This window comes from Lithobates pipiens, unplaced genomic scaffold (assembly GCF_037356315.1).
Source record: "Lithobates pipiens isolate NorthernLeopardFrog02 unplaced genomic scaffold, aLitPip1_a1.2 Scaffold_22, whole genome shotgun sequence".
Classification (NCBI taxonomy): Eukaryota; Metazoa; Chordata; class Amphibia; order Anura; family Ranidae; genus Lithobates; species Lithobates pipiens.
The window spans coordinates 184,588,709-184,615,840 of NW_027507784.1; the positions used below are offsets into that span (position 1 = coordinate 184,588,709).

The 27,132-nt window shown below is 45.6% G+C and overlaps 1 protein-coding gene across 2 annotated transcripts in view; it reads right to left on the reverse strand.

The window, feature by feature from the left end:
* Nucleotides 1-27,132, reverse strand: part of VPS16 (VPS16 core subunit of CORVET and HOPS complexes) — a 315,475-nt gene that overhangs the window by 200,187 nt on the left and 88,156 nt on the right. For both annotated transcript variants that reach the window (XM_077448719.1, XM_077448718.1), the window contains exons 5-6: nucleotides 2,140-2,284; nucleotides 1,937-2,052 (exon numbers count right to left, since the gene is read on the reverse strand). In XM_077448719.1, coding sequence (XP_077304845.1) covers nucleotides 1,937-2,052; nucleotides 2,140-2,284 — 261 coding nt within the window. The remainder of the gene's footprint in view (nucleotides 1-1,936; nucleotides 2,053-2,139; nucleotides 2,285-27,132) is intronic.

The following is a 27,132-nucleotide window of genomic DNA, read 5'->3' on the forward strand; positions in this document are numbered from 1 at the left end:
AGGAGGTTGAAAAAGACAAAAATGTCCACCAAAGTTTAACCTCTTACAGCTCATGCTGCTCCGGTTTCGAGAAGACAATTAAAATGCCAATTTTGCCATACAAGATAAGGAAACTTCACTAATATTAGAAAAGTAGAGCATTGTTTGATAGATGCCTTATGCCTTTCACCTCTGGGTGATTGAGACAAGTGGCTACCATTTATTATTTATTTCTTACAGGTATTTATATAGCACTGACAATTTAGACAGTGCTTTACACAAAGAGTATACTGTACATTCAGTTAAGTCCCTGGCCACAAGGAGCTTACAATCTAAGATGCCTAACTCACGTTAATCCATACACATACTAGGGCCAATTTAGAGAGGATCCAAATAACCTACTAGCATGTCTTTGGAGTGTGGGAGGAAACCGGAGTACCCAGAGGAAACCCATGCAGGCACAGGGAGAAGATGCAAACTCCATACAGGTAGTGTCGTGGTTGGGATTCAAGCCAACAATCCTAGTGCCGCCAGGCAAAAGTGCTAACAATTTAGCCACTGTGCTTCTGACCCTCTTCTGAAAATACTAGAGTTGCAAGGATGTTGCTGACTTTTTTCATTCAATACTTTCTGAATCACTGGCCTAAAACAATTTTGGCATATCAGGAAGGTCAAAAATGCTTATCAATATATTTATTCTGGGCTCAAAAGGCACAAAGTTTTGAAGCCACGGGGAGAGCATCACTGTCATGCAACCAGCATTTTTAGGATAATAAATTATTGGAGGAGCCTCTACGTTTCTCTCAGCATTATAAACACTTTGAATAAAAAAAAAAAATTTAATATTTGAAATAGAATCTTTTTTAGTCCCCTGCAGTTTAACCACTTCCCGACCAGCGCATGCCGATGTACGTCGGCATATTGGCGTACAGGTACGTCCAATCTTAAATGTCGCCCCGCCATGCTGGTCGGGGCCCCTGTGAGTCCGGTCGCGGGTCCCGCGGACTCGATCGCCGTGGGCATACCCGCGACCGTCTCACGGGGCAGCTGAACTGGGAGATGCCGTTGTAAACAGCATCCCCCCGTTCTGCCTAGCAACAAGTGATGCTGATCTCTGCTCCATGTGATTGGAGCAGAGATCAGTGTTCACTAAAAGAAAGCCCAGCCCCCCACAGTTAGTAACACACCCCTAGGAACACTTAACCCCTACACTGCCACCCATTGGTTAACCCCTTCACTGCCAGTGTCATTTACACAGGAATCACTGCATTTGTATAGCAGTGATTGCTGTATAAATGACAATGGTCCCAAAAATGTGTCAAAAATGTCCGATGTGTCCGCCATAATGTCGCAGTCACAATAAAAATCGCTGATCGCTGCCATTACTAGTAAAAAAACAAACAAAAAAAAAAAAACAATTATTAGTAAAAATGCCATAAAACTATCCCCTATTTTGTAAACACTATAACTTTTGCGTAAACCAATCAATAATCACTTATTGCGATTTTTTTTTACCAAAAATATGTAGAAGAATATGTATCGGCCTAAACTGAGGGAAAAAAAATGTTTTTTTTATATATTTTTGGGGGATATTTATTATAACAAAAAGTAAAAAAATAACGCGTTCTTTTCAAAATTGACGCTCTATTTTTGTTTATAGCGTAAAAAATAAAAACCGCAGGGGTGATCAAATAGCACCAAAAGAAAGCTCTATTTGTGGGAGAAAAAGGACGTCAATTTTGTTTGGGAGCCACGTCGCATGACCGCGCAATTGTCAGTTAAAGCGACGCAGTGCCGAATCGCAAAAAGTGGTCATTGGCCAGCAAAATGGTCCGGGGCTGAAGTGGTTACAACATACCTCAATTTGTGGCTGTATAATGAAGAACCAATGACAACTTGATAAGCACTAAGTAAAAGGTTATATTGATTAAAAAAAAAAAAAAATGGTTTTACTTACTACTACAGAGCATGCTGTGTTATCCAGCAGGTACAAATCATTGCCTATAGCTAGCAAAATTAATGTTATCCTGTCCTGAAAAAGAATAGTCCAACAAGATGGTGGAACTTTAGGATCTGCAAAACAGACAAAACAAACAAAATGTAAACACTTTCCCAATGGCTATAAAAAGACTGATCAGTAAAAACGCGCAGGCAGCTTACTTGGCATTTCTGGCATCCGGCGCAGTTTTACATCATCAATATTCGAAGTCAGAGTAAAGTTCAATGCTCCCGTTAATACTGCAATTCCAGTTCTATATTCAGAATGAAACACCTTGGCTTCCAGAATCTGGTTCTGTTTAATTTCCTGTAAAGAGACATTACTTACACAACAAAGTCACATTCCAAGCGAAAATATACAATTTCATACTGCCACATCTAATAATCAATATAAAGGTCAAATTGATTGGTAAACGATTTATGATTATTAAAATAATTCTGACAATTTTAAAGCTCACATTTACATACTTTGTAAAACTACATCATAATTGATTACAGTCTCTGTCTTTATTTTTACAGTTACATTTTCAGGACAAATTTTTAGGGTATAGCCCCTTCTAAAGTCCAAATCTATAGCCACAAAATAAAATGTATATACCATACATAACTGTAACACATCATTTTGTCATTTATTAAAAATAACCTCTTTTTACCAACAAGCTGAAATTATATGTTGCTTTCTTGCCACCATGACAACACTGGTAATGTTCTTCAAACTGCATACAAAATTCTTCCAAAAAATGCACATCCTACTTGTGTGACTGGCTCATTGATTTTTCCTGAAGTCTGAGTGAGAGGTACAAGTCAAATGCCAGTTATTCCTAACTTCTTTAGGTTAGCTACAGTAAGCCTTGCGCTCCTGGTGATATACTGGGCAAGAGTATTGCACATCTATAGGAATGCATAGATGCACGTTTTCTCTTTTTCAGCACCTAGAAACAAATATAAATTTTATCAGACAGACCAACCTACTTAATAGTCTGAGGAAATAAAGGCAATAGTCTGTTTTAGTCCCTGCAAAGGAAGGCATTTGTTAAAAACCTTGCAATATATACAACCATATAGGGCTGAAACGATTAATCGATATTATCGATAATAATCAATAATGAAAATCGTTGTCAACGATTTTCATTATCGATTAGTTGTTCCACACCATGCGATCCGCGGAGCCGGCCGCGGCTTCGGCCTAGCCCCGGAGCTGGCGGTCATCTTGGTACACCCGGCGGCATCGAGCTGCACGCTGACGTCACCCCCAGCGCATTGTTCAGCCTGTGTCAGCCCAAGTGAAGGAATTCTAGAGGAGTCACGCTGGATGCCTTGCCTGCCCTCATTCAAAACTTCTTTTATGCAGGTACCACTACATTTATTACCTAATCTAACCTAATAACCAACTACTATCTATTAGATAGGAGTTAGTTATTATATAATCCTATATAAGCCTTTCCACTTGCTCGGCACAGCCACATTGTTGATTTAAATAAAAAGGTACAACACTATCTCTCCCCCCCCCCAATAAAATGCAGCTTATTACAAGCATAAAAACAAAGCATATCACTGACGATTTGCGCCAGTAGGCATCCCGGGACTCATCACGACATTTTGTTTGGAGGAACTTTGATCGGTGGTGAGCTTGGCGCAAATCATCAGTGATATGCTGACTATGTTTTTATGCTTGTAATAAGCTGCATTTTATTGAGGGGAGATAGTGTTATACCTTTTATTTAAATAAACAATGTGGCTGTGGGGGGCGGGGATAGTGTTATTTTTTTTTGCTGATCCGAAAATGTATCCGATCTGTGACTCTGATCCAAGGAACAATCCGATCCGTGAGTTTTTTGATCTGTTGCACCCCTAGTCCGCACCTTCCCCCCTGCCGGTCCGTTAGAATCCTGTATATCCTCCCGTGTCCTACGAATGCACCACGTCCATGAGCATGCAGCTACGCCTGCTTGCATTCTCCACCCAGCTGACGTCCTGCCAGCAACGTGCCTGCGCTGCTTTCGGCTCCTCCTCCCCCCTCTACCCAGCAGCCTTCCGATAGACCCGCCGCAGAGTGCTGGCGCGGCAAGCACTCGCGGGGCCGCTTTCCAGCGCTGCCGTGATTGGAGGTTGTGCTCTGCATATGCGTGCAGCCATCTCCTGGCTTCGGGGTGCCCTTCGATCCATTCGGAGGAGTCGGCCGAGTCACGTGTGGCGGGTCCGGACTGAGACTCCGCCCCACACCACTCCGGCACACAGAGGAGGAGCCGCTGTCACCATAAGGGGTGAGAAAACCCGAGACACCGGAGGGGGGGAGGGGAGCCCTGAGAGGAGGTGGGGCAGTGATACCATGTGAGAGGGGAGGAATGTGTCATCTATACTGGGGGGGCCGTGTGTGTGTGTGTGTGTGTGCGTGTGTGTATATATTTCTCCCCTTGTTCAGTTGTTTTTTAATCCGATTAAATCGATTAATCGAAAAATTAATCGGCCAATTAATCGATTATGAAAATAATCGCTAGTTGCAGCCCTACAACCATACATGGAGTTCAGTTTTTTTTTTTTCCTTCAACAAAAGTGGACTTTCACCTACGCAGGGTTTTGACACAGTTGCAGCTCCACCCAAATGAGTCAGCTTCCTAGGTTTTAGTCCTGCTCCTGCTAGATGTAGCTAAAGCTTTGACTCGTCGATTGGGTCTACATGTCCACCATGTTGGAGGTACTGGGCTTTGAGACACATTTACGTAATTAGATTAAGGTAATTTACAAAGCTTCCCTAGCACAGAATAATCTGGGGGGGTGAGCTATCTGCACCATTTTCCATTGGTAGGGGGACTAGGCAAGGGTGCCCGTTGTCTCCAGCTTTATTTTCACTAATGATGGAACCTATCGCCCAAGCCGTACATAGCTTCCCACTTATTAAAAGGTATACCGGTTGGCCCCATTGTTGAAAAACTAGCTTTATACGCAGATGACACGATTCTTTTTTTTGAATGACCCAGGTCCTTCACTTAACCACCTCAATACAGTGCAGTTACACCCCCTTCCTGACCAGACCAATTTTCAGCTTTCAGCGCTCTCACAGTTTGGATGACAATTACTCAGTCATCCAACGCTGTACCCATATGAAACTTGCGTCCTTTTTTCCACACAAATAGAGCTTTCTTTTAGTGGTATTTAATCACTAGGGGTTTTTTTATTTTTTGTGCTATAAATAAAATAAAACGTAAATTTTGTGAAAAAAATGCCTTTTTCTTTGTTTCTGTCATACATTTTTGCCAATTAGTAATTTTTCTTCATAAATTTTGGCCAAAATTTATACTGCTACCTATCTTTGGTAAAAATAACCCACATTAGTATATATTATTTGGTCCTTGTGAAAGTTATAGAGTCTACAAACTATGGTGCCAATCACTGAAAATTGATCAGACCTTCAGTACATCAGGTGTACCTCATTTCTTGAGACACTAACAAATCAGGAAAGTACAAATACCCCCCAAATGACCCCTTTTTACAAAGTAGACATTCCAAGGTATTAAGTAAGTAGCATGGTGAGTTTTTTTAAGTTGTCATTTTTTCCCACAATTCTTTGCAAAATGAAGATTTTTTTTTTATTATTATTATTTTTACAAAATTGTCATATTATCAGGTTATTTCTCACACACAGCATATGCATACAACAAATTATACCCCAAAATGCATTCTGCTACTCTTCCCGAGTATGGCGATACCACATGTGTGAGACTTTTACAGAGCCTGGCCACATACAGAGCACTAACATTGATGTAGTACCTTCAGATGTTCTACGAGCAAAAATGACGCATCTCATTTCTCAACCACCTATTATGCTTTTGAAAGCCCTGGAGTACCAGGACAATGGAATTTCCCATAAATGACCCCATTTTGGAAAGCAAACACCCCAACGTATAATCTGTGAGGCATAATGAGTCTTTTGAACGGTTAATTTTTTTTCCAGAAGTTTTTGGAATATGTGGAAAAAAAATTAAAACGCATTTTTTTTTTTTTTACACAAAATTGTCAATTTATAAGATATTTCACAAGATATAAACACATAGCATGTATATAGCAAAAATTACACCCCAAAATACATTCTGCTACTCTTCCCGAGTATGGCGATACCACATGTGTAGGACTTTTACACAGCGTGGTCACATAGAGAGGCCGAACATTGAAGTAGTACGTTCAGGCGTTCTAGGAGCATAAATGACACATCTCATTTCATTCCTACCTATCACACTTTTGAAGGTCCTGGACCACCAGGACAGTGAAATTACCCACAAAATGACCCCATTTTGGAAAGCAAACACCCCAACGTATATTCTATGAGACATGGGCTGGATATAGGTACTCGGGTACTCTGATGGCCTGGTGACAGGTACTCGGGTACTCTGATGGCCTGGTGACAGGTACTCAGATGAGCCGTGACAGGTACTCGGGTACTCTGATGGGCCGTGACAGGTACTCGGGTACTCTGATGGGCCGTGACAGGTACTCGGGTACTCTGATGGGCCGTGACAGGTACTCGGGTACTCTGATGGGCCGTGACAGGTACTCGGGTACTCTGATGGGCCGTGACAGGTACTCGGGTACTCTGATGGGCCGTGACAGGTACTCGGGTACTCTGATGGGCCGTGACAGGTACTCGGGTACTCTGATGGGCCGTGACAGGTACTCGGGTACTCTGATGGGCCGTGACAGGTACTCGGGTACTCTGACGGGCCGTGACAGGTACTCGGGTACTCTGACGGGCCGTGACAGGTACTCGGGTACTCAGATGGGCCGTGACAGGTACTCGGGTACTCAGATGGGCCGTGACAGGTACTCGGGTACTCAGATGGGCTGTGACAGGTACTCAAATACTCTGATGGACTGTGACAGGTACTCTGATGGACTGTGATTGACAGATACTATGAGGGGTGGTGACAGGTCCTCTTTATTGGGGGGGGAGGGCAATCAGTGTGCTTGATGTGTACTGTAGGCGGTAGCGAGATGTTACCGCAATCTCCTCCTCACACATGATCGGTGTGTGAGGAGGAGAACCCGGTAACATCTCGTTACCGCGGTTTGTTTACATTTTAGTGATCGGCTGTGAAAGGATCACAGCCGATCACGTGGGTAAACAGCCGGCCAATGGCTGTTTACCAGCGTCGGTGACGAGCAGTGTTCCCAGGGAACACACCGCCACCGACGTGCACACGCAGCGCGCTCACGATCGCGCGCATGCGCCGTGCACAGTCGGGGTGTGACCATCTGTGATCGCCCGTGACTTAATCACGGGCAATCACGTGGTAAACAGCCATAACCAATGGCTGTTCACCCCCTTCGGTGGCAAGCGGTGTCTCCGTGACACGCCGCCACCGAAGAAACAGGGGTGCGCGCGCACGATCGCACGCATTCCCTGTTTAAACGGGAGGCCGTCATATGACGGCCTCCCGCCACAATAGGTCATTGGACGGCCGGCGGTCAGCAACTAGTTAAGGAAACACTGGCCTTAATTTCCTCATATTCCCCTTTATCGGGTACCAATTGATCAAGAGGCGGGGGTTCTGGCTGACCCACATTTGCCGTTGTGATAGACTCACACTGCCAAATATTTGGGGGTGATGATCTCCTCTAATGCATCGGAATATACTTGCTTAATTTTACTGCTCATAAAGCTATACTAATTAAATGGAAATCTCCTCAGGCCCCTACTTTAGGCTTCTGGAAGTCTGTTGATAATAAAATGATACCTTTGTACAAATTCATATATGAATTTAGAGGTTGTCCTAATAAATTTTCTAAGGTATGGGCCATCTGGACAGAGTTGATGTCTCAACAGTAGTGCCATCATAATTTAAACTCTGCCTTGCTCCCTTTTATCTTATACTGATTTAGCTTGGTATACTATGGGAGAGTTGTCTTCTGACTTAAGCCCCATACACACTATCGGTTTTTCTGCTGAGTTTTTCCTTCAGATTTACCAAAACGGTCAAACCTTAGGAGTTTCAATGTGTATGCAATCAGGCAGGCCCTTGCACTACATGGATTTGGTAAACCTGAAGGGAAAACTCAGCAGAAAAACTGATGTGTGTATGGGGCTGTATGGGGCTTTATGTGTGGGGCACATGAGCAGTTTCAAGTGTGGTTGCCTTAGGTTGGTTGCTTATTACGTAATTTATGTGCTTGTTTTGTTTTTTATTTTCTCAAGCCTGGGTATACCCATTAGGCTTTGTTTTGTAACCTTATCCTATTCTTAGGAAATACATTTTTATTAAAGGAAACATCAAATATTACAAACCCGTATCTATAAATTACAATATACACTTTCATTTTTCTATATAATAACCACTGTACTGTAGTGCCAATAGCACTTAACCACTTCAGCCCGGAAGGATTTGCCCCCTTAATGACCAGAGCACTTTTCACAATTTGACACTGTGCTGCATTAGCTGGTAATTGTGTGTCATGCAATGCTATACTCAAACTAAATTGCAATATAAATAAATAAAAAAAGTAGAAAATAATACAATAAACTCAATTTTAGTCAAACATTTAGGCCACAATGCATGCAGCCACATGTCTCGGGTAAAAAATAAAAAATGGCATAAGCGTACATTTATTGGTTTACAAACTAGGGTACATTTTCTGGAATTTATGCAGCTTTTAGTTTATGGCTACCTATCTCATTTCTTGAAGTGCTATAATGGAAGGGCAGTAACCTCCCCCCCCCCCCCCCCCCAAATGACCCCATTTTGGAAAGTAGACATCCCAAGGAATTTGCTGAGAGGCATGTTAAGCACATTGAATATTTCATTTTTTGTCACTAAATGATATATTGCTCAAATATGCCATGGATATATGTGCAATTACACCCAAAAATACTTTGTTGCTTCTCCTGAGTACAGGGATACCACATGTGTGGGACTTTTTGGCAGTCTAACCGCGTACAGGAACCTGAAAACTAATCACCATCTTCAGGCTTTCTAGGAGCGTAAAGTCCTGATTTTACTCCTCACTACCTATCACAGTTTAGGCCATGAAATGCCCAGATAGCACAATCCCACCCCAAATGACCCCGTTTTGGAAATTAGACACCCCAAGCTATTTGCTGAGAGGCCTGTTGAGTATTTTTCAGATCTCGCTTTTTGTCACAAAGTTTTGAAAATGTAAAAAAAAATAAAATAATTTTCTTTATTTTCCAAAGCAAATGAGAGCTGAAAAATACTCACCATGCCTCTTAGAAAATACCTTGGAGTGTCTACTTTCCAGAAATGGGTCATTTAGGAGGGTTTTTCCTATCTTGAGATTTCGGGGCCTTTGAAATTGTGATAGGTAGTGAGGAGTGAAATCACTATTTTACGCATTTAGAAATCCCGAGGGCGGTGATTGGTTTACAGGGTCCTGTACGTGGCTAGGCTCCCAAAAAGACCCACACATGTGGTATCTCCGTACTCAGGAGAAGCAGTAGAATGTATTTTGGGGTGTAATTCCACATATACCCATGGCATGTTTGAGCAATAAATAATTGAGTGACAACTTTGTGCAAAAAAAGTAGTTTCATATTTCCAAAACTTGTTGCAAAATCTAAAATATTCCATTGACTCAACATGATTATCAGCAAATAGCTTGGGGTGTCCACTTTCCAAAAAGGTATCTTTTGGGTGGATTTTTAACTGTCCTGGCATTTTACGCACAACATTAAAAGCCTATGCCACACATCACCCACTCTTCTAACCACTTGTAGACAAAGCCCTTTCGGACACTTTGTTTACATGAGAAACATTTATTTTTATTTTTTTTGCTAGAAAAGCAACTTGAACCCCCAAACGTTATATATATTTTTTTAAAGCAAAGGCCCCACAGATTAAAATTTTTTCCATACAGTATTTATGCAGCGATTTTTCAAACGCAATATTTTGGGGGAAAAAATCTTTTTGGGATTTTAAATGCACTAAAACACACTTTATTGCCCAAATGTTTGGTTAAATACAAAAGATGATCTTATGCGGAGTATGTAGATACCAAACATGACATGCTTTAAAATTGTGCACAATCATACAGCTCGACAAACTACATACATTTTTAAAAGCCTATACAGGTTACCACTTTAGATTAACAGAGGAGGTCTACTGCTAGAATTACTGCCCTCGATCTGACATTCACTGTGATACCTCACATGCATAGTGCAATTGCTGTTTACATACGACACGAGACCAACGCTTGCGTTCACCTTTGCACGTGAGCATGGGGGGACAGAGGTGCTTTATTTTTTTAGCATTTTTATTTTATTTCTACACTGTTCCTTTAATTTTTTTTATATTTTTTTAAATAATTTTTCTTGTTATCACAGGGAATGTAAATATCCCTTATTATAGCAATAGGTAGTGGCAGGTACTCTTTTTTTTGAAAAAATTGGGGTCTTTCTACTCTGCCCTCAAAGCATCTGGCCACACCAAGATCAGTGCGATAAGATGCTTTCCCAATGGCGCTGTTCATATCCAGCGAAATCAAAGTCATTAAATGCTCGTAGCTTCTGGTTATTTAGGCCATAGAGATGATTGAAGCTGTTCTGGTCTCCAATCAGCTCTATGGTCAGCTGCCAGAACCATCGGCTGCATTCTCAGGTTCTCTGGTGGGTGGGTGGGAGAGCCTGAGAAAACCATGGAAGACAGCAGGAGGGGATGGGACATTACATTTTTTGTACCAGCATCTGTTCATATCCAGCGAAATCAAAGTCATTAAATGCTCGTAGCTTCCGGTTATTTAGGCCATAGAGATGATTGAAGCTGTTCTGGTCTCCAATCAGCTCTATGGTCAGCTGCCAGAACCATCGGCTGCATTCTCAGGTTCTCTGGTGGGTGGGTGGGAGAGCCTGAGAAAACCATGGAAGACAGCAGGAGGGGATGGGACATTACATTTTTTGTACCAGCATCTGGCCTTACGGGCAATTAAGTTCGGCCCCATCAACTGGTCGTTGAAGTCCACCCCTCTATATATTGAGGTTGTATTCGTGGACACACAGAGGGGCTTCTCAACAACACCAGTCGCCATTGGAATTTGGACAGTCGTATTTGCGTGAAGGTAGGACAGAACAAAAACATTCAGATTATCCCTTCACTTCACTGCAAGCAAATTTTTACTTCTCAAGCAGGCTCTCTGCCCCTGACTAAGTCAAGAATCTACAAGCTGCTGGGGGGAAGCCTCGGCGATTAGATCGCACTGTGCCACATGCGCCAATTCCACAATCAAGAAAGGCAACAAAAAAGTGGCACAATTGTGTAATAATTGTTCACGTACAAGTGGACACCAAGTCCCAAACAATCTTGCCTGCGCTCCTTATGCAGTCTGGACAGTTGGGGGGCTCCACGTGACTATCTTTTCCCTCGTAAACCATAAAACTATATGTATAGCCTGTGGCCCTGTCACAGAGCTTACACATCTTGACCCCATATCTGGCATGCTTGCTGGGGAGATACTGTTTGAAACACAAGCGGACAGAAAATTTAATCAGGGACTCGTCGCAGACAACTTAATCGGGAATAAACAAGGCTGTGAACTGTTGGTTGAATTGGTTTATGAGGGGCTGAATTTTGTGGAGCCGATCAAATCCAGGGTCACCCTGAGGACAACAGAGTTCATTGCCATTAAAGTGCATAAACTGCAAGATATGGGGGTGCATGCTCGAAGCCTAACATGGAGGCTGCTTCCAGCTAGAGCTCCGCACTCCCCGCCACAATCTCAGGAGATTTACAGCCGACCAGCCTGCCTCTCCGTCTTAATAGACCGAGGATCTCCCGACGCATCTCCTCAGCGCTTCCCGGGATGGTTCTTGCGGGCCATAGAGGCAAGAGCAAGCCTAAACCGATTAAGGAAGCTCTCGCCCGCGCCTCGTCTAAGATGGCGGCACCCACCTATAGCAGAGGATGAGGACAACACAGAATTCCACATTGGGGGTTCACCCCCGCTCTCACCCTCAGGTATGTCGCAAAGAGACTTTTTAAGCCATATGGAAGCAATGCTTCAAAGAGCACTTAAAACAACATCAGAGGAAATCACTAATAGACTCCCCCGACCTGGAAACCAGGGTAGATGACATAGAACTAACATTACAAGAGCATGCCCAAGAGCAAGCTGCCCTTCGTGAGGAGAATGCCACTCTGTTATCCCATCTCGAGGACGCGGAAAAATAGGATTTTTTGTACTCACCGTACAATCCTTTTCTCTGTAATTCACCGACTGACACAGCTCCTCTCTGTAACTAAATGGGTTTGTTAGCCTGCCATTAGGAGAACTAGGCAAAAATTGTAACACAATACACAGAACTTTAGTCCCGCCCCAGGGGGCAGACCCTGTGCTAAAAACCCTCCCTGCTTCTAGGCAGAACTCAGTACATCAAAAAGCAGTACAACGTAGAGAAAAGGAGGGGTGGGTGCTGTGTTGGTCGGTGAATTACAGAGAAAAGGATTTTACTGTGAGTACAAAAATCCTATTTTCTCTTATATTCACCGACAGACACAGTTCCTCTCTGTAACTAAATGGGACGTCCCCAAGCAGTGCCAAACGAGGGGTGGGAAAAAACAGCATTAAATCTTCATCTACCATGGCAAGTGGGAACTAGTGAAACTAAACCCACAAAAAAAACAGCAGTGTACAGAAAAACACACCGCCATAAACGGGCATTCTCAACAGGAGAGATCCCCAACACCGCAACCTTTTGTGCGGAAGTAATGCAACATTAACAATCAGTACAGCGTTTTATCAACAAAAAAAAACAGGAAAAAAAAAAAACGCAATTGCAACTACACGGCCGCCTACAAAACTTTGCGGCCAAAACAGGCATCAGTCGATGCACTGTCGTCTACCTTGTAGAACTTGGTAAACGTAAGGACAGATGACCAGGTCGCCGCCTTACACACCTGAGCGACAGACGTTTGGTATCGAAAGGCCCAAGACGTTCCGATAGCTCTTATAGAGTGGGCCGTGACTGGAAAGGGGGGCACCTGCCCCTTCAAGGCGTAGGCTTGGGCTACAATCTGTCTGATCCACCTGGAAATGGTGGCTAACGAGACCGCTATACCCTTCTTTGGACCAGCCACAGAAACAAACAGTGAGTCCGAGTTCCGAAAGGGAGCCGTGGCAGACAAGTACACCTTCAGAGTGTGAAGGGTCACCTCTTTGGGGTGCTTCTGCTTAGGACACAACAATGGTAATACAATGTCCTGATTGATATGAAAAGCCGAAACCACCTTCGGTAGAAAGGATGGTTGCGGACGCAACACCACCTTATCCCTGTGGATGACCAGATAAGGTGACTTGCATGACAAGGCCATCAATTCTGAAACCCTCCTGGCCGATGTGATGGCCACTAGAAAGACCACCTTCTGTGAAAGGGTCAACAGGGGAATCTCCCTGATGTTTTCAAATGGTGGCTTTTGAACCACCGACAACACCAGGTTCAAATCCCATGGGGGTAATGTCGGACGCACCGGAGGGATTACATGTCGCACCCCCTGAACGAAGGTACTCACTAATGACTGAGACGCCAGGGGTCGCTCAAAAAAAAGACAGCCATGGCTGAAATTTGCCCCTTAATGGTGATTAACGCCAACTTCTGGTCTACTCCGTGCTGATGAAACAGCAGGAACCTGGATATACAAAAAGGAGCACGGATACCATCCTTTCTCCTCACACATGGAGATGTAGGCCTTCCAGGTACAATGGTATATCTTCCGTGAAGAACATTTCTACGCCCTCAACATAGTTGGAATCACCGAGTCCAACAGACCCAGTTTCTCAGCACCTGGCTCTCAATAGCCATGTCGTTAAAGCCAGCGATGGTATAGCAGGGTGAAAGATTCTGCGTACCAGGGCCACTGAGGCCAATCTGGGGCAACCAGGATTACTGGGATCCCCTCGGCTTCCACTCTGCGAAGCAGACGTGGCAACAGTTTTAGTGGAGGAAAGGCGTAGATCAGCTGGTACTGATCCCACGGAGCCACCAGCGCATCTGACGCGTCTGCCCACGGATGTCATGTCCTGGACACAAATCTCGGCACCTTCCGATTGAGACGGGAGGCCAATAGATCCACATCTGGTGTGCCCCATTTCAGGCACAGCAGCCTGAATATCTCCGGATGCAATGTCCATTCTCCTGGGTCCAGCATCTGATGACTCAGATAGTCCGCCTCCCAATTTTCCACCCCCTGGGATGTAAATGGTTGACAGGGCCGGAACATGTCGCTCTGCCCACCGAAGAATGTGAGCGACCTCCCGAGCAGCGGCTGAGCTTCTTGTTCCCTCTTGGTGATTTATGTACGCCACCGCCGTGGCGTTGTCCGACTGTATCCTGGTCGGACGTTCTTGAAGACACGTCGACCACGTGTGGAGGCACAGCCTGATCGCTCTCAATTCGAGCAGATTGATCGGCAACTTGGATTCTTCCGTCGATCAGAGGCCCCGAGCCGACTGAATCCCCATCACTCCACCCCAGCCTGAGAGACTGGTGTCCGTAGTGATCACCATCCATTTTAGAGGAAGGAACGATTTTCCAGACTGAATCACCGGGGACCTCAAACACCAGATCAGAAAGTCCCCGACTGGCTGGCTCACCTGGACCTATCGATCCAGGGACATTTTGACATTTTGTCAAAATCTCCCTCTGCAGGACTCTGGTGTGGAACTGGTACTGCCATTTGTCTGAGGGAAGAAAGACCCTCGCTTCCCTGGAGTCCAATATTAAACCCAGGTACTCCAGATGCTGGGTCGGCACAACCACCGACTTCTTTAGGTTCAACAGCCACTCGCAGAGTCTGCATGGTGATCGCCACATCCTCCTCTAATTTTGAGGCGGAAAATTCTCTCAGGAGGAGATCATCTAGGTAACCCACGATCGCGATCCTGCGTTGTTGCAGCAACGCCAATACTGGGGCCAGTACTTTGGTAAAGACTCAGGGGGCTGATGCCAGGCCAAAAGGGAAGAGCCACAAACTGGTAATGGGCTTCCCCGACTGCCAAGCGCAGAAATTTTTGATGCCGAAGGCATATGGGTATGTGCAGGTACGCATCCTGGATGTCCAAAGACACCAGGGAGTCCCCTTGATGGAGTGCAACGACTACTGAGCGAACGGATTCCATTCTGAACCTCTGCACTTTTACAAAGTGATTGAGGGCTTTAAAGTCCAAGATTGGATGTACCCCTTCCTTCTTAGGAACCACAAACAGATTTGAGTAGAACCCCTGGAAGCGTTTCAATTCTGGAACTGGTACAATCACCCCCTGATTCAGTAATCCCTTACTGCGCCTAGCAGGGCCCTTCCCAGCGAACCGGGGACGCGGGTATGCTGGAGGGGAAGAATCTGTTTGGCGGCCAAGAGAGAAACTCTATCTTGTAGCCTGCGGAAATCAGGTCGCAGACCCATTGGTCAGATAACCGGGAGGTCCACTGGGCTGCAAACTCCCGAAGGCGACCCCCCACCCGATATGCAGTAGCACTTTTGTTCGCAGGCTTGTTAGGCTTCCGGTTTCAGGGATGCTTCTGACTGTCCATGGACGTTCTGTTGGGCTGGGAACGTTTTGTCGAAGCACCGGGTGGACGAAAAAGCCGCTTGTGGGCCCTTGCCTGCGGCGTGGCTCCTTAGCCTTCCTGGTCTGTGGGAGTAGTGTGCTCTTACCACCCGTGGCATTTTTAATAATGTCATCCAATGAGGCTCCAAAGAGCCAGTTGCCAAGGAAGGGAAGATCCGTCAGGGCTTTCTTAGATGCGTGGTCAGCAGACCAGCATTTTAGCCAAATCAGGCGCCTCAGCACCGCAGCTGACACTGAAGCCCTGGATAGCAGAGGGAGAGTATCCAGGGCCGCATCACAAACGTAATTAAGGCCTTGCACTAGTTGGTCTGCTAGTTCCACGCAGACAGGGGAGGTGTTTTGCTCTCCCAATTCGCGGTGCAAAAGTTTCGCCCACTCAGTCAGTGTCTGTGACACCAGTGCGGATGCCAGTACTGGTCACACGGCTGACCCCACAACCCTAAACAAGGAACGAGCCACTGCCTCGGCCTTCCTGTCCGTGGGATCCTTGAATGCAGGAGTCCCTTCTACCGGGATCATGATTACTTTATTTACCTGGATACTGGGGGGTCCACGATCGGAGGAGCCGACCATTTCTTGAGAAGGCTTTCCTCAAAGGGGTAAAGCACCGCCATGTTTTTGGGAACCGAAAAGGTCCTTTGCCGCCGACCCCATTCCCTGTAGATGAACTTTTCAAAATAAGTCAAATACGGGAACACCTTAGGTGAACGTGCTGGCTTGCGGGACCCAAAAGGGACCGATACATCAGCAGAGGGATCCGCTGGCTCCTGTATCTTCAGGGTATCACGCACAGCTGTGATAAGTGCTCCAACAAGCGCTTTGACGCGCCCGGACCCGGAATCATCCTCACTGTCCGAATGGTCCTGGTCAGCCTTGTCTGATAGCTCAGAGCAGGGGTCACCAGCCGCAGCAGAGCCTGAGTCTGCATCAGAGCTCTCCCCAGAGGACAGGGGGGTAGGGGCCTTTTACGCGCACCTTTTCTTCCATGCACCACCTCTATTTTAGCAACAAAAAAGAGTTAAGGACAGCTGTCAGGGTGTCCATGGGCACAGCGCCATCCGCAGGTGACCCGGTTGCAATAGCCTAGATTTCGGGGGAAGAAACACCAGTTTCTGAAGCCATGCTGACCCTACCCTGTCTGCCACCTGCAAGCAGACTTAGGACAGTGAAGGTCCCACCCTCCTGCTGCTGCCGCCGTGTGGGTGGGGGGGGAGGGGTATCTAGCGCCAGACTCACCACCCTGGGGCGTTCTGTGAATGTCACTAGTCATGTCTGTAGTCCCTAGGAGGTTACCCAGTTGCAGAGTGAAGAAACTGTGTCGGCAGCAGCTGTATAGAATAGCGGTGAAACAATCTGCAGACTTGCACCAGCATTCAGGGAAGAGCCATCCAGCGTCCTGTATACACAGTGGACACAGGAAACAGCATGTGAGAGCACATGTAAAGCTGTCACAAGAGAGCTGCGGTGAAAAGAGCGCTTGGCCTTCAAAAAAAATGGCCGCCATGCACCTAATAGGAAAATCTTATTGAAAATGGCTGCTGAGGCTCACAAGGGGAACCTGCTATTCCCACAGTCAAGATGGCCGCCGGACAGCGCCATGCGGTGACAGGAAAAAACACAGAACAGTGCTGCCTGCATTCAGCAAGAACACCTCCACAGACACCTTTTTGGACCCCCCAGACTGGGACCAGGACCAACACTAGCTGCACAGAGCCCCCTACAGGTGAGAGACCCAGCGAACCCCACACACACACACCGCCCGCAGCACATGCAGCCGCCCCCCCCCCCGGGGGGAGGGGAAGGAGGGAAGATAGGGATGTGGGAGAGAAGAGAGGGGGGTGAGGGGTGCCCCCAAGGAATCGACCTCCCAGGGAATGCCCAGCTGCTCACCCCACCGAAGCAGGGAGAGCAGTACTTACCAGTCCTGAAGAGCTGGGAGACATTCCATCACAGACCTACTCCTGCGCAGTTACAGGGTAGCTGCTGGCCCAGTATACTGTGACCCAGACATCAGTAGCCCGGTCATATGTATACCCCGGAGCATTGAAGCTCACCGACCACTTGTGGAGCTGAGGTATGTCGTGGCCTGCCGAGCCTTAGCTGCGGCCTGCACACGCTCGATGGCCGGACTGGGGAGACTAAAAGGATAACTCAACCAGCCTGTCACCCAACCGGCAGTTGATAGAAGATCCCAGTACCTTTCATCTTGCGCAAAAAACATCAAAAAAATGGACCAAAGGGCCCGCAGGGTTCCTAGGTCATTCTCCTTCACTAGGCAAAATAAAACTGAGTTCTGCCTGGGAGCAGGGAGGGTTGTTAGCACAGGGTCCGCCCCACCGGGTAGGGACTAAAGTTCTGTGTATTGTGTTACAATTTTTGCCTAGTTCTCCTAATGGCAGGCTAACAAACCCATTTAGTTACAGAGAGGAGCTGTATCGGCCGGTGAATATGAGAGAAACCGCTCCCGCAGATCCAACCTGCGGCTTAGAGGAATACCAGAAGCCATAGAAGACATACAGTCTTTCACAACAGCGCTATTTCAAGAGCTCTCGCCCTCTATCCCTATGGAGCAGCTCAAATTCAATAGAATACAGAGCCCTCACCCGTCGTCAAAACGATGGCCCGCCAAGGGATATTATTATTCAATTACATTTCTTCCGCACGAAGGAACAGCTGTTAGCAGCAGCCCGCAACAAAGAATTGCTGCTATTCCAAGGCCACCCATATCAGCTTTTCTCGGACTTAGCTCCCCTTACCATAGCCAAGTGCAGAGCTATGAAACCGCAACTTCAAACATTGCCGCAACACCAGATCAAATATACTTGGTGATTTCCGTTTACCTTAAAATTCTCCTATCAGGGGCAACAACACTCTCGCTCAACCCCGGAATCCCTTCAACGGCTCCTAGAGACACTTCATCTAGCAGCGCCAGCTCAACCACCTGAGAACACCCTACCTCGCACACCAGCCCGGGCTGCTATACATCCATATGCCCCTAAACACAACCAGCCAGGACCATCTATTCGTAAAGGAACTCCATCGCGTGCTTCTGAAGACACCTAAATCTCACCCACCATGCTGATAGCAAATAATTTTCTCCCTTTTTTTCTCTTTTTTTCTAGCCCCAGCACTGGCAACCTGTCCGTGACTTCCCGTGGGAACATTGAACATTAACTGCTGCATAGCACTACATCTCCTATCGTGAACTACTTTCCGCTATGTTTCTCTTTTTTTTTTTTTACCCCCGGTGACAAACTTTTGACCCTTCTAGGGGGTCTTCATAGGGTTGGTCGACCCCTACAATGTACAATTTCTTATTCACCTCCACCATAAAGACTATGATACCCATCCACTGTGCGATTATCCTCAGGACCGTATTTTGGATCCTACCACACACAAGATGATTATATTTTCCCTTCCCCCACCCTAAAAAATATTTTTTCCCCATAAATGTCTGTCTATTATACCAGTATATGTGTCTCCCCCCCAACCCCTTTAGCCCCTCCCTCTCCCACTCTTCCCCCCTCCCTCTCTATCTCCCCATCGCCCATCCCATGTTCCCTTTCCCCCCCCATTTCCCCCTCATCCCCTCCCCTCCTCTCCCTATTATCACCCCCACCGCACACCCTTCTCCCATTAGGTCCTTCGCTACATTTGGTTGGATAAGAATATTTTGAGTGTGCTAATGTTTGATTAACGTACTTTGGTAAGTCTCCGTTTCTGGTTATGAGTTTCTAATGTTTACAAATTTGTTTAAAAAGATATCACGCTTTATAGTTTCACCGCATTTTCCTGATTCGTGGCGGGGAGCTGTCACTGCTCCCCCACATCACAGTGCGCCTGCCTTTCGACTAGTTAGTTGGTCGGGAAGTTGGTGCACTACTTAGTCGGGCGATTACATACAGCCCTTTGGGCCTGCATTCCTGTATGGTCTGCACTACACGACCTCTCCTGAACCTCTCTCCTTTCTTCTCCTCCTGTTTTTCTCTTCTCTTTTATGGCTAGTCGGCTCGCGTGGCCCCCACCTGACAATAGCTGCCACTTCCAACCAAGCCTATGCCCCCCCCCCCCCCCCCCCCCTCCTAAACATTCGCTCCCTTAATGTTAAGGGACTTAATTCACCAAACAAGAGAGTCAAAGCCTTTGAGACTTTTGCCTCCTTAAAAGCCAGTGTGGTAGCTCTCCAAGAAACCCATTTTTCACTCAAACACATCCCGAAATTTTTTAGTTCTCACTATCCACAGGTCTTCACGGCTTCCGCCACCACGAAGTCCTGGTAGCTTTTCACCACACAATCCCTTTTTCGCCCATAACAGAAATAAAAGATAGGTATGCTACAGGACGTAGAAACAACTATAGTCTCTTATTACGCGCCAAATAATAACACTAACCCATTTTTGCGCACCTTTTGCAAGTCGGCAGATCTCACTGTAAGGACACACTATTCCTATGTGGTGACTCCAACCTAACACTCCATCCCCACCTGGACAAATCTCCTTACTATCCAGAGCAGTATACTCCATCCACCCAGTTTCGTAATCAACTTCAACAGGCCTCTCTGCTGGACACCTGGAGAGAAAGTAATCCCCTCAAAAGAAACTATACATTCTATTCTTTCCCGCATAAGTCATTCTCCAGAATAGATCACATACTAATTTCAGTAGCCTCCTCACCCATTCTCCTCCATTCAATAATCAGCCCTATCACCTGGTCCGATCACTGTGCAGTGATCACTACCGTGTCGTCTTTAATCCCTCAGTCTAAGGACAGAACCTGGAGCATGAACGAGTCCCACTTAACTAGTCAGTCCTATTGTTTTGATATACAACAAGCCCTTAACGACTATCTCCAACATAATTCCTCTCCTGAAATATCCCCTATCCTCCTTTGGGAGGCGCATAAACCTGTGATTAGAGGTACTTGTCTGTCTGTTTCAACTCACCTCAAAAAAGGCAAAAAATTGAGACTCCTCCAACTAGAATCAGAATACCATCAAAAATTCTTTAAATTTTAGGCCTCCCCCGCAGAATCCAATAGACTGTCCCTTGAGAAAACCAAAAGTGGAACTGGACCTCCTGTTAGCTGAAGCTGCAGACAAAACTATACATAGGTCCACGCACAAAATGTACATTAAAGGCAAACAAGCCTGACACCTTTCTGGCTCTACGACTCCGTCGTCCGGAGGCCAATTACAAACCTATTAAACTAAAATTGGCCACGGGCACCCACACTAGTAACCCGGATAAAGTACTTTCAGAATTTCGTAAAGGCCTCACTACTCTATATGAAGCTAAAGTACCCTTCCCAGCACCCCAAGCAGAAAAAGCTATTTCAGAACCTCCCAAAAATGTCGGAAGCTAGCCCTGATTCCATAGAAAACCCAATTACGGTAGAAGAAATCCTCCTAGCTATTCAAATCCTCAAGCCCCATAAACGCCCTGGCCTGGATGGCCTCCCTAGTAATTATTACAAAAAATTTGCAAACACTCTCGCCCCTCTCTTAGCAAGATCCTTCAACTCCCTTCTACACCAGTACACTTTTGGCAGAGCTATATTGACCGCTATAATCGCCAAGATCCCCAAACCTAACACAGACAATACTCGTTGGTCAAACTACAGACCCATCTCTCTACTCAACGTAGATATAAAAATCTCAGCCAAAATTTTAGCTCCTCAACTCAATTATTGGTACATTGATACATAAGGACCAAGTAGGGTTCATCTCCAGACAGCAGGCCAGTGACAATATCCGTTGAGTGATTTTACTACAACATCTAGCCAAGACACGAAAAATCCCCATGCATCTCCTAACGCTCGATATCAGGAAGGCGTTCGACACCGCTTCCTGGTCCTATCTGCAGTACATTTTGGAACGCTGGGGTTTCGGCCCTCACTTCCTTCAATGGCTTTGTACAATCATCCCCAGGCATATGTAAAATACTCCAGATTTCTCTCAGAATGTTTCCCAATACAGAGGGAGGAGACAGGGGTTCCCCCTATCCCCACAAATTTTTGCTCTTGCTATAGAGCCTCTAGCGGCACTTATCAGAGCTAACCCAAATATTCAAGGCCTAGAGATAGCCTCTACATCCCATAAGTTATGCTTATTTGGGGATGATGCTCTTTTATTTGTCACATCCCCTCACAATACACTTCCAAACCTACTTCAGCTACTGAATAATTTCGCAAAGGTCACGGGCCTGGAGGTGAATCAATTGAAGTCTAGAGCCCTTAACATATCCCTACCACAGCATGACCTTTAACTACTCCAAGAGAATTTTCCCTTCTTATGGTCCACCACCTCTCTCCCCTATCTAGGTATTAAATTTACCAGCAATCCGAGCGACTTTTTTCAAGACAATTTTTTACCGATGCTTAATCATCTATCTTCACTACTCAAGATTTGGCAGCCCCTAAATATTTCATGGCTAGGCCGCATAACGGCAGTAAAAATGACACTTTTACCCAAACTCCTATATTTATATAGAGTACTCCTGATAGCAGTCCCCTCATATTTTCACTGCGCCATACAAAGTCATGTCTTTAAATTTATCTGGGGCTCTTCTAGACCCAGGGTTCCTAGGTCTGTACTTCTACGTAGTAAAGTGTCTGGAGGCTTGAGAGTACCTAACTTCTTACACTACTACCACGCAGCCCAGCTGGCTCAAATTTACATTATATCAAACAAACACTGAAATACCTATTTGGGTCAGTCTAGAAGCTATAGGCCTTCATCCTATCTAGTGTCTAATTTACTTTGGCTGCCACCTATTGCACGTGGTCACGTCACTAAACCGGTATCGCAACATGTTTTAAGACTTGGATAGGGCGAGGGTCCCATTAAAATTGCAATCCCCTCATTCCCCACTATTGTCCTTCATTGGCCACCCCCTTTTCTACCCTGCCCTGACAGAGCCAGCCCTTTTTCAGGCGTGGTCTCATTCTGGTCTGGGCCACATATGTGATCTAGTAGTTGGTAATGTAATCAAGGCATTCCCTACCCTCCAATCTCAAGCTCAGCTCCCTAGCCGGGAATGTTTCTGATATCTTCAAATTTCCCACTTTGTCAAAACCGTTATAGGTTCGAGTACAGAGCTTGACAACCTTACATTATTTGAAGGAATATGCGGCTCAAACCCCCACGCTCCAGGTATAATATCCCGTCTCTACTCTCCCCTCACCTCCCTCCCCACTGCTCTTCCATTATACGCCCAACATTGGTCCAAAGACTTGGGAGTAGACCTTGATCTGGATGATTGGAAAAATATATGGGACAATATCAAATCAGCATCCCAAAATATTGTGGCTCTGGAAGCCAGTTATAAAGGTCCTCATGAGATGGTATCTAGTCCCTGCTAGAATTGCCAAATTTCTACCATCATACTCCCCAAATTGCCTTCGTAATTGTGGCGAAAGAGGCACCCATGTACACATTTGGTGGACATGCCCGCTAGTTCAACGATACTGGGCAGTGGTGTTCCGAATGGCCTCCACCCTACTTAAAGAACCCTTAGACCCAGATCCCTTGGTAGCACTATTGAATGCCCTGCCCAAAGAACTCACTAAGGTGCAGAATCATCTAACCCTTCAACTGATGACCGTGGCTAAGCAGACAATCCCCAGCGCATGGAAGTCATAGCCAAAATGAAAAATAGAATCACCCAAGCTATGATTCACAGCAAAATTTAAGCCATTATTCTCAACAGAGTCCCACGGCACCTAAAAATATGGCAGCCATGGGTAGAGCATTATCTGCCACAGAATTTCGTATAAAAACACCTGTTGGACTTGTAACTCATCCTGAGCTCTCGGGCAGTCCAATTGGATTATATGGGACCCTCGTTCAAGCCTTAAAGCCCTTCTTTCTTCTCTTATCTCTCCTCCTCTATTCTTTTCCAACTGTATCGTCTTTTCCCTTACCTCTTTTCTTTCCATCTGATTTATCTCTCCTATACATTTCTGGATGAGTATATCGCAACATAGAGTTGAAAACTGTTTGCCTTATGTAACTTACCTAATGTCACGGAGTACCACCTGTTTAGTATGCTACGTATATCTAAGGGCCTAGGCCCGAATGGTGAAATTTGACATGGAAGCCTTTTTATCTTACGATAAATCTCTGAGTTAATGCTTACTTTTCCTACCACCTGAAGTATGTACCTGTACATTTATATCATAACACACAGAACAATAATACTCTGTGGTATGTTATAACTATTTGTGTATGTTCATTTTTGTATCTTGATTGTTACTAATAAAAATGTTTGAAAGAAAAACTGCAAGATATGCTCTTATCTAGCCCTGGTCATGGATGCAGAGAACAAAGGCATATGGAGAATTGGGCAAGTAGACCAATATGACCGCAAATCACTCTTTTTAGTTATGCCCATGAGGAGGGATAGGCCCAGAAAGGTCTTAAATTCATAAACCACAATAGGTTTCCAATTCTCTGGCAAGAGTCAAATGGGGATTAGCAGCAATAAATTGACTAGCATTCAAATTGCTTTGGTCCAAAATAGAGCTATAGAGATCTTCCGTGAAAAAGCACCGTACAGCTACGGCTATTTGCGCAGCAGTGCCAACCTGCCACCATATAACGATGGCGGCTGGTCGGCAACCGGTTAAAGTAGAATTCCAGGGTGATCCTAACTAGTCTTAAAAATGCTTTCTCCTACTCCTAACACCTATGCTGACTAACATGTGTAAGAAAGATTTATACTGTATACTTATCGATTTTCAGCTCGCTATGGTCCAGTCACATGATCTGGCTCCCCTGTTTCAGTCAGCGGTGGCTGCAGGGAATGCCAATCACAGAGAGGACATAGGATCCCATGAATGATTGCTCCAGCCTTTACCAGCCATTGTCGAGCACTCTCTCCTTTCCCCTGCAGCAGCCACTGATGGCAGACATAGGGAATGAGGGGACTGGACAGGACCAGATTAAAAATAGGTAAGTATATACATCTTTTTTTTACACAGGTTAATTAGTACAGGTGTTAGGAGGTTTTAGTATGAAATTCTACTTTAATGAAGTGAAATGAAGATCGTCCTCAATGACTTCCAAACTTTAAGCTGGGCACATGTAAAGCCCCATACACACTATCAGATTTTCTGCAGATTTTTGGCTTCAGATTTACCAAAACCATATAGTGCAAGGGCCTGCCTGATTGCATACAAATTGAAACTCCTAAGGTTTGACCTCATATTATATGGTTTTCGCAAATCTGAAAGAAAAAAAAAAAATCAGCAGAAAATCTGATAGTGTGTATGGGGCTTTAGAAGTTTTTCTCTTTCAACCCAGTGGGCTGAATGTAAAAAAACAGGTATCGCCATACTAACACAAGCAATGTTAGTGCAGCGTTTTCCCTCACTGTGCTATTGTATTCTGGCAGGGAGACAGCCACCCCATTTTCCAGAACACACGGATCAGTGCTTGAAGTTGCTGGCTGCCAGCACTGATCAAATCCTGGATTTCCAGCATGCCCCTTCAACAGAAGTCCAGAGACTGGCCTCTGTAAAAACAACAAAAGGCAGCCGGCTCCTACAGAATCGTCCGACCCCACTTCCTCCTCACGAGCCAATGGCTCATGCAAAGAGCGACCAGGGTGAGCCTTAAGTCTCGTGCACATCGCTGGATCAAGATCGGCATATGTATTAGGGAGGGCTGAGGGGCGAGCTGCACACGTTGTTTTACCGTCAGCCTATACAACCACATTAAAGCGACACGTAATTATATCCTTATTCTCTAAAAATAATCCATACACATTCACTACGTAATGGCCCTGTAATACTTTTTTTATTAAATACATTTATTACTGTGTTTTTCTATTTCCTTATAAGGTCATCTATAAGCTCCCCCTTGTTTGCAAGGAGCAGTGCACATTAGTTGCAGTCAAGTGCACTACTCTATGCACACTATAGAGCTCATAGTCCATCTCTGAAGCAAGTAAGGCCTCTTTTCACACTATGGACTGATCGGGTCTACCTGTCAGTTTTTCAGGCAAATTCAATTGGAGCCTCCAGTCTCCTTTAACTTCTTCCCGACCGCCGGCTGTCAAATGACGGGCAGGCGGCGGACCTATTGTGGCGGGAGGGCGTCATATGACGTCCTCCCTATTAAACAGGGAATGCGCGCGATCGTGCGCACGCATCCCTGTTTCTTCAGTGGCGGCGTGTCACGGAGACACCGTTTGCCACCGAAGGGGATGAACAGCCATTGCGCATGGCTGTTTACCACGTGATCGTGGTATCACAGAGGGTCACGTGGTATCAATGATCACAGAGGGTCACACCCCCACTGCGCATGGCGCAAGCGCACTTCGCGTGCACGTCGGTGGCGGCGTGTTCCCCGGGAACACTGCTCATCACCAACGCTGGTAAACAGCCATTGGCCGGCTCTTTACCCACGTGATCGGCTGTGATCGTTTCACAGCCGATCACTAAAATGTAAACAAACCGCGGTAAAGAGATGTTACCGGGTTCTCCTCCTCACACACTGATCGTGTGTGAGGAGGAGATTGAGGTAACATCTCGTTACCGCTTACAGTGTACACCAATCACACTGATTGCCCCCCCCCCCCAATAAAGAGGACCTGTCACTACCCCTCAAAGCACCTGTCACTCACAGTCCATCAGAGTACCCGGGGACCTGTCACAGCCCATCAGAGTACCCGAGTACCTGTCACCAGCCCATCAGAGTACCCGAGTACCTGTCACCAGCCCATCAGAGTACCCGAGTACCTGTCACCAGCCCATCAGAGTACCCGAGTACCTGTCACCAGCCCATCAGAGTACCCGAGTACCTATTTGCAGCCCATGCCTCATAGAATATATACGTTGGGGTGTTTGCTTTCCAAACTGGGGTCATTTTGTGGGTAATTGCACTGTCCTGGTGCTCCAGGACCTTCAAAAGTGTGATGGGTAGGAATGAAATGAGATGTGTCATTTATGCCCCTAGAACGCTCCTAGAACGCCTGAAGGTACTACTTCAATATTCGGCCTCTCTATGTGACCAGGCTGTGTAAAAGTCCTACACATGGAGTAGCAGAATATGTTTTGGGGTGTAATTTTTGGTATATACATGCTATGTGTTAGAAATATCTTATAAATTGACAACTATGCGTAAAAAAAAATAATAATGCATTTTCATTTTTTCCACATATTCCAAAAACTTCTAGAAAAAAATGAACCGTTCAAAAGACTCATTGTGCCTCACAGATTATACGTTGGGGTGTTTGCTTTCCAAAATGGGGTCATTTTATGGGAAATTCCATTGTCCTGGTACTCCAGGGCCTTCAAAAGTGTAATAGGTGGATGAGAAATGAGATGCGTCATTTTTGCTCGTAGAACGTCTGAAGGTACTACTTCAATATTGGTGTTCTGCATGTGGCCAGGCTGTGTAAAAGTCTCACACATGTGGTATCGCCGTACTCGGGAAGAGTAGTAGAATGTATTTTGGGGTGTAATTTGTTGTATACATATGCTGTGTGTGAGAAATAACCCAATAATATGACAATTTTGTAAAAAAAAAAAAAAATAATAATAAAAAAAATCTTAATTTTGAAAAGAATTGTGGGAAAAAATTACAACTTA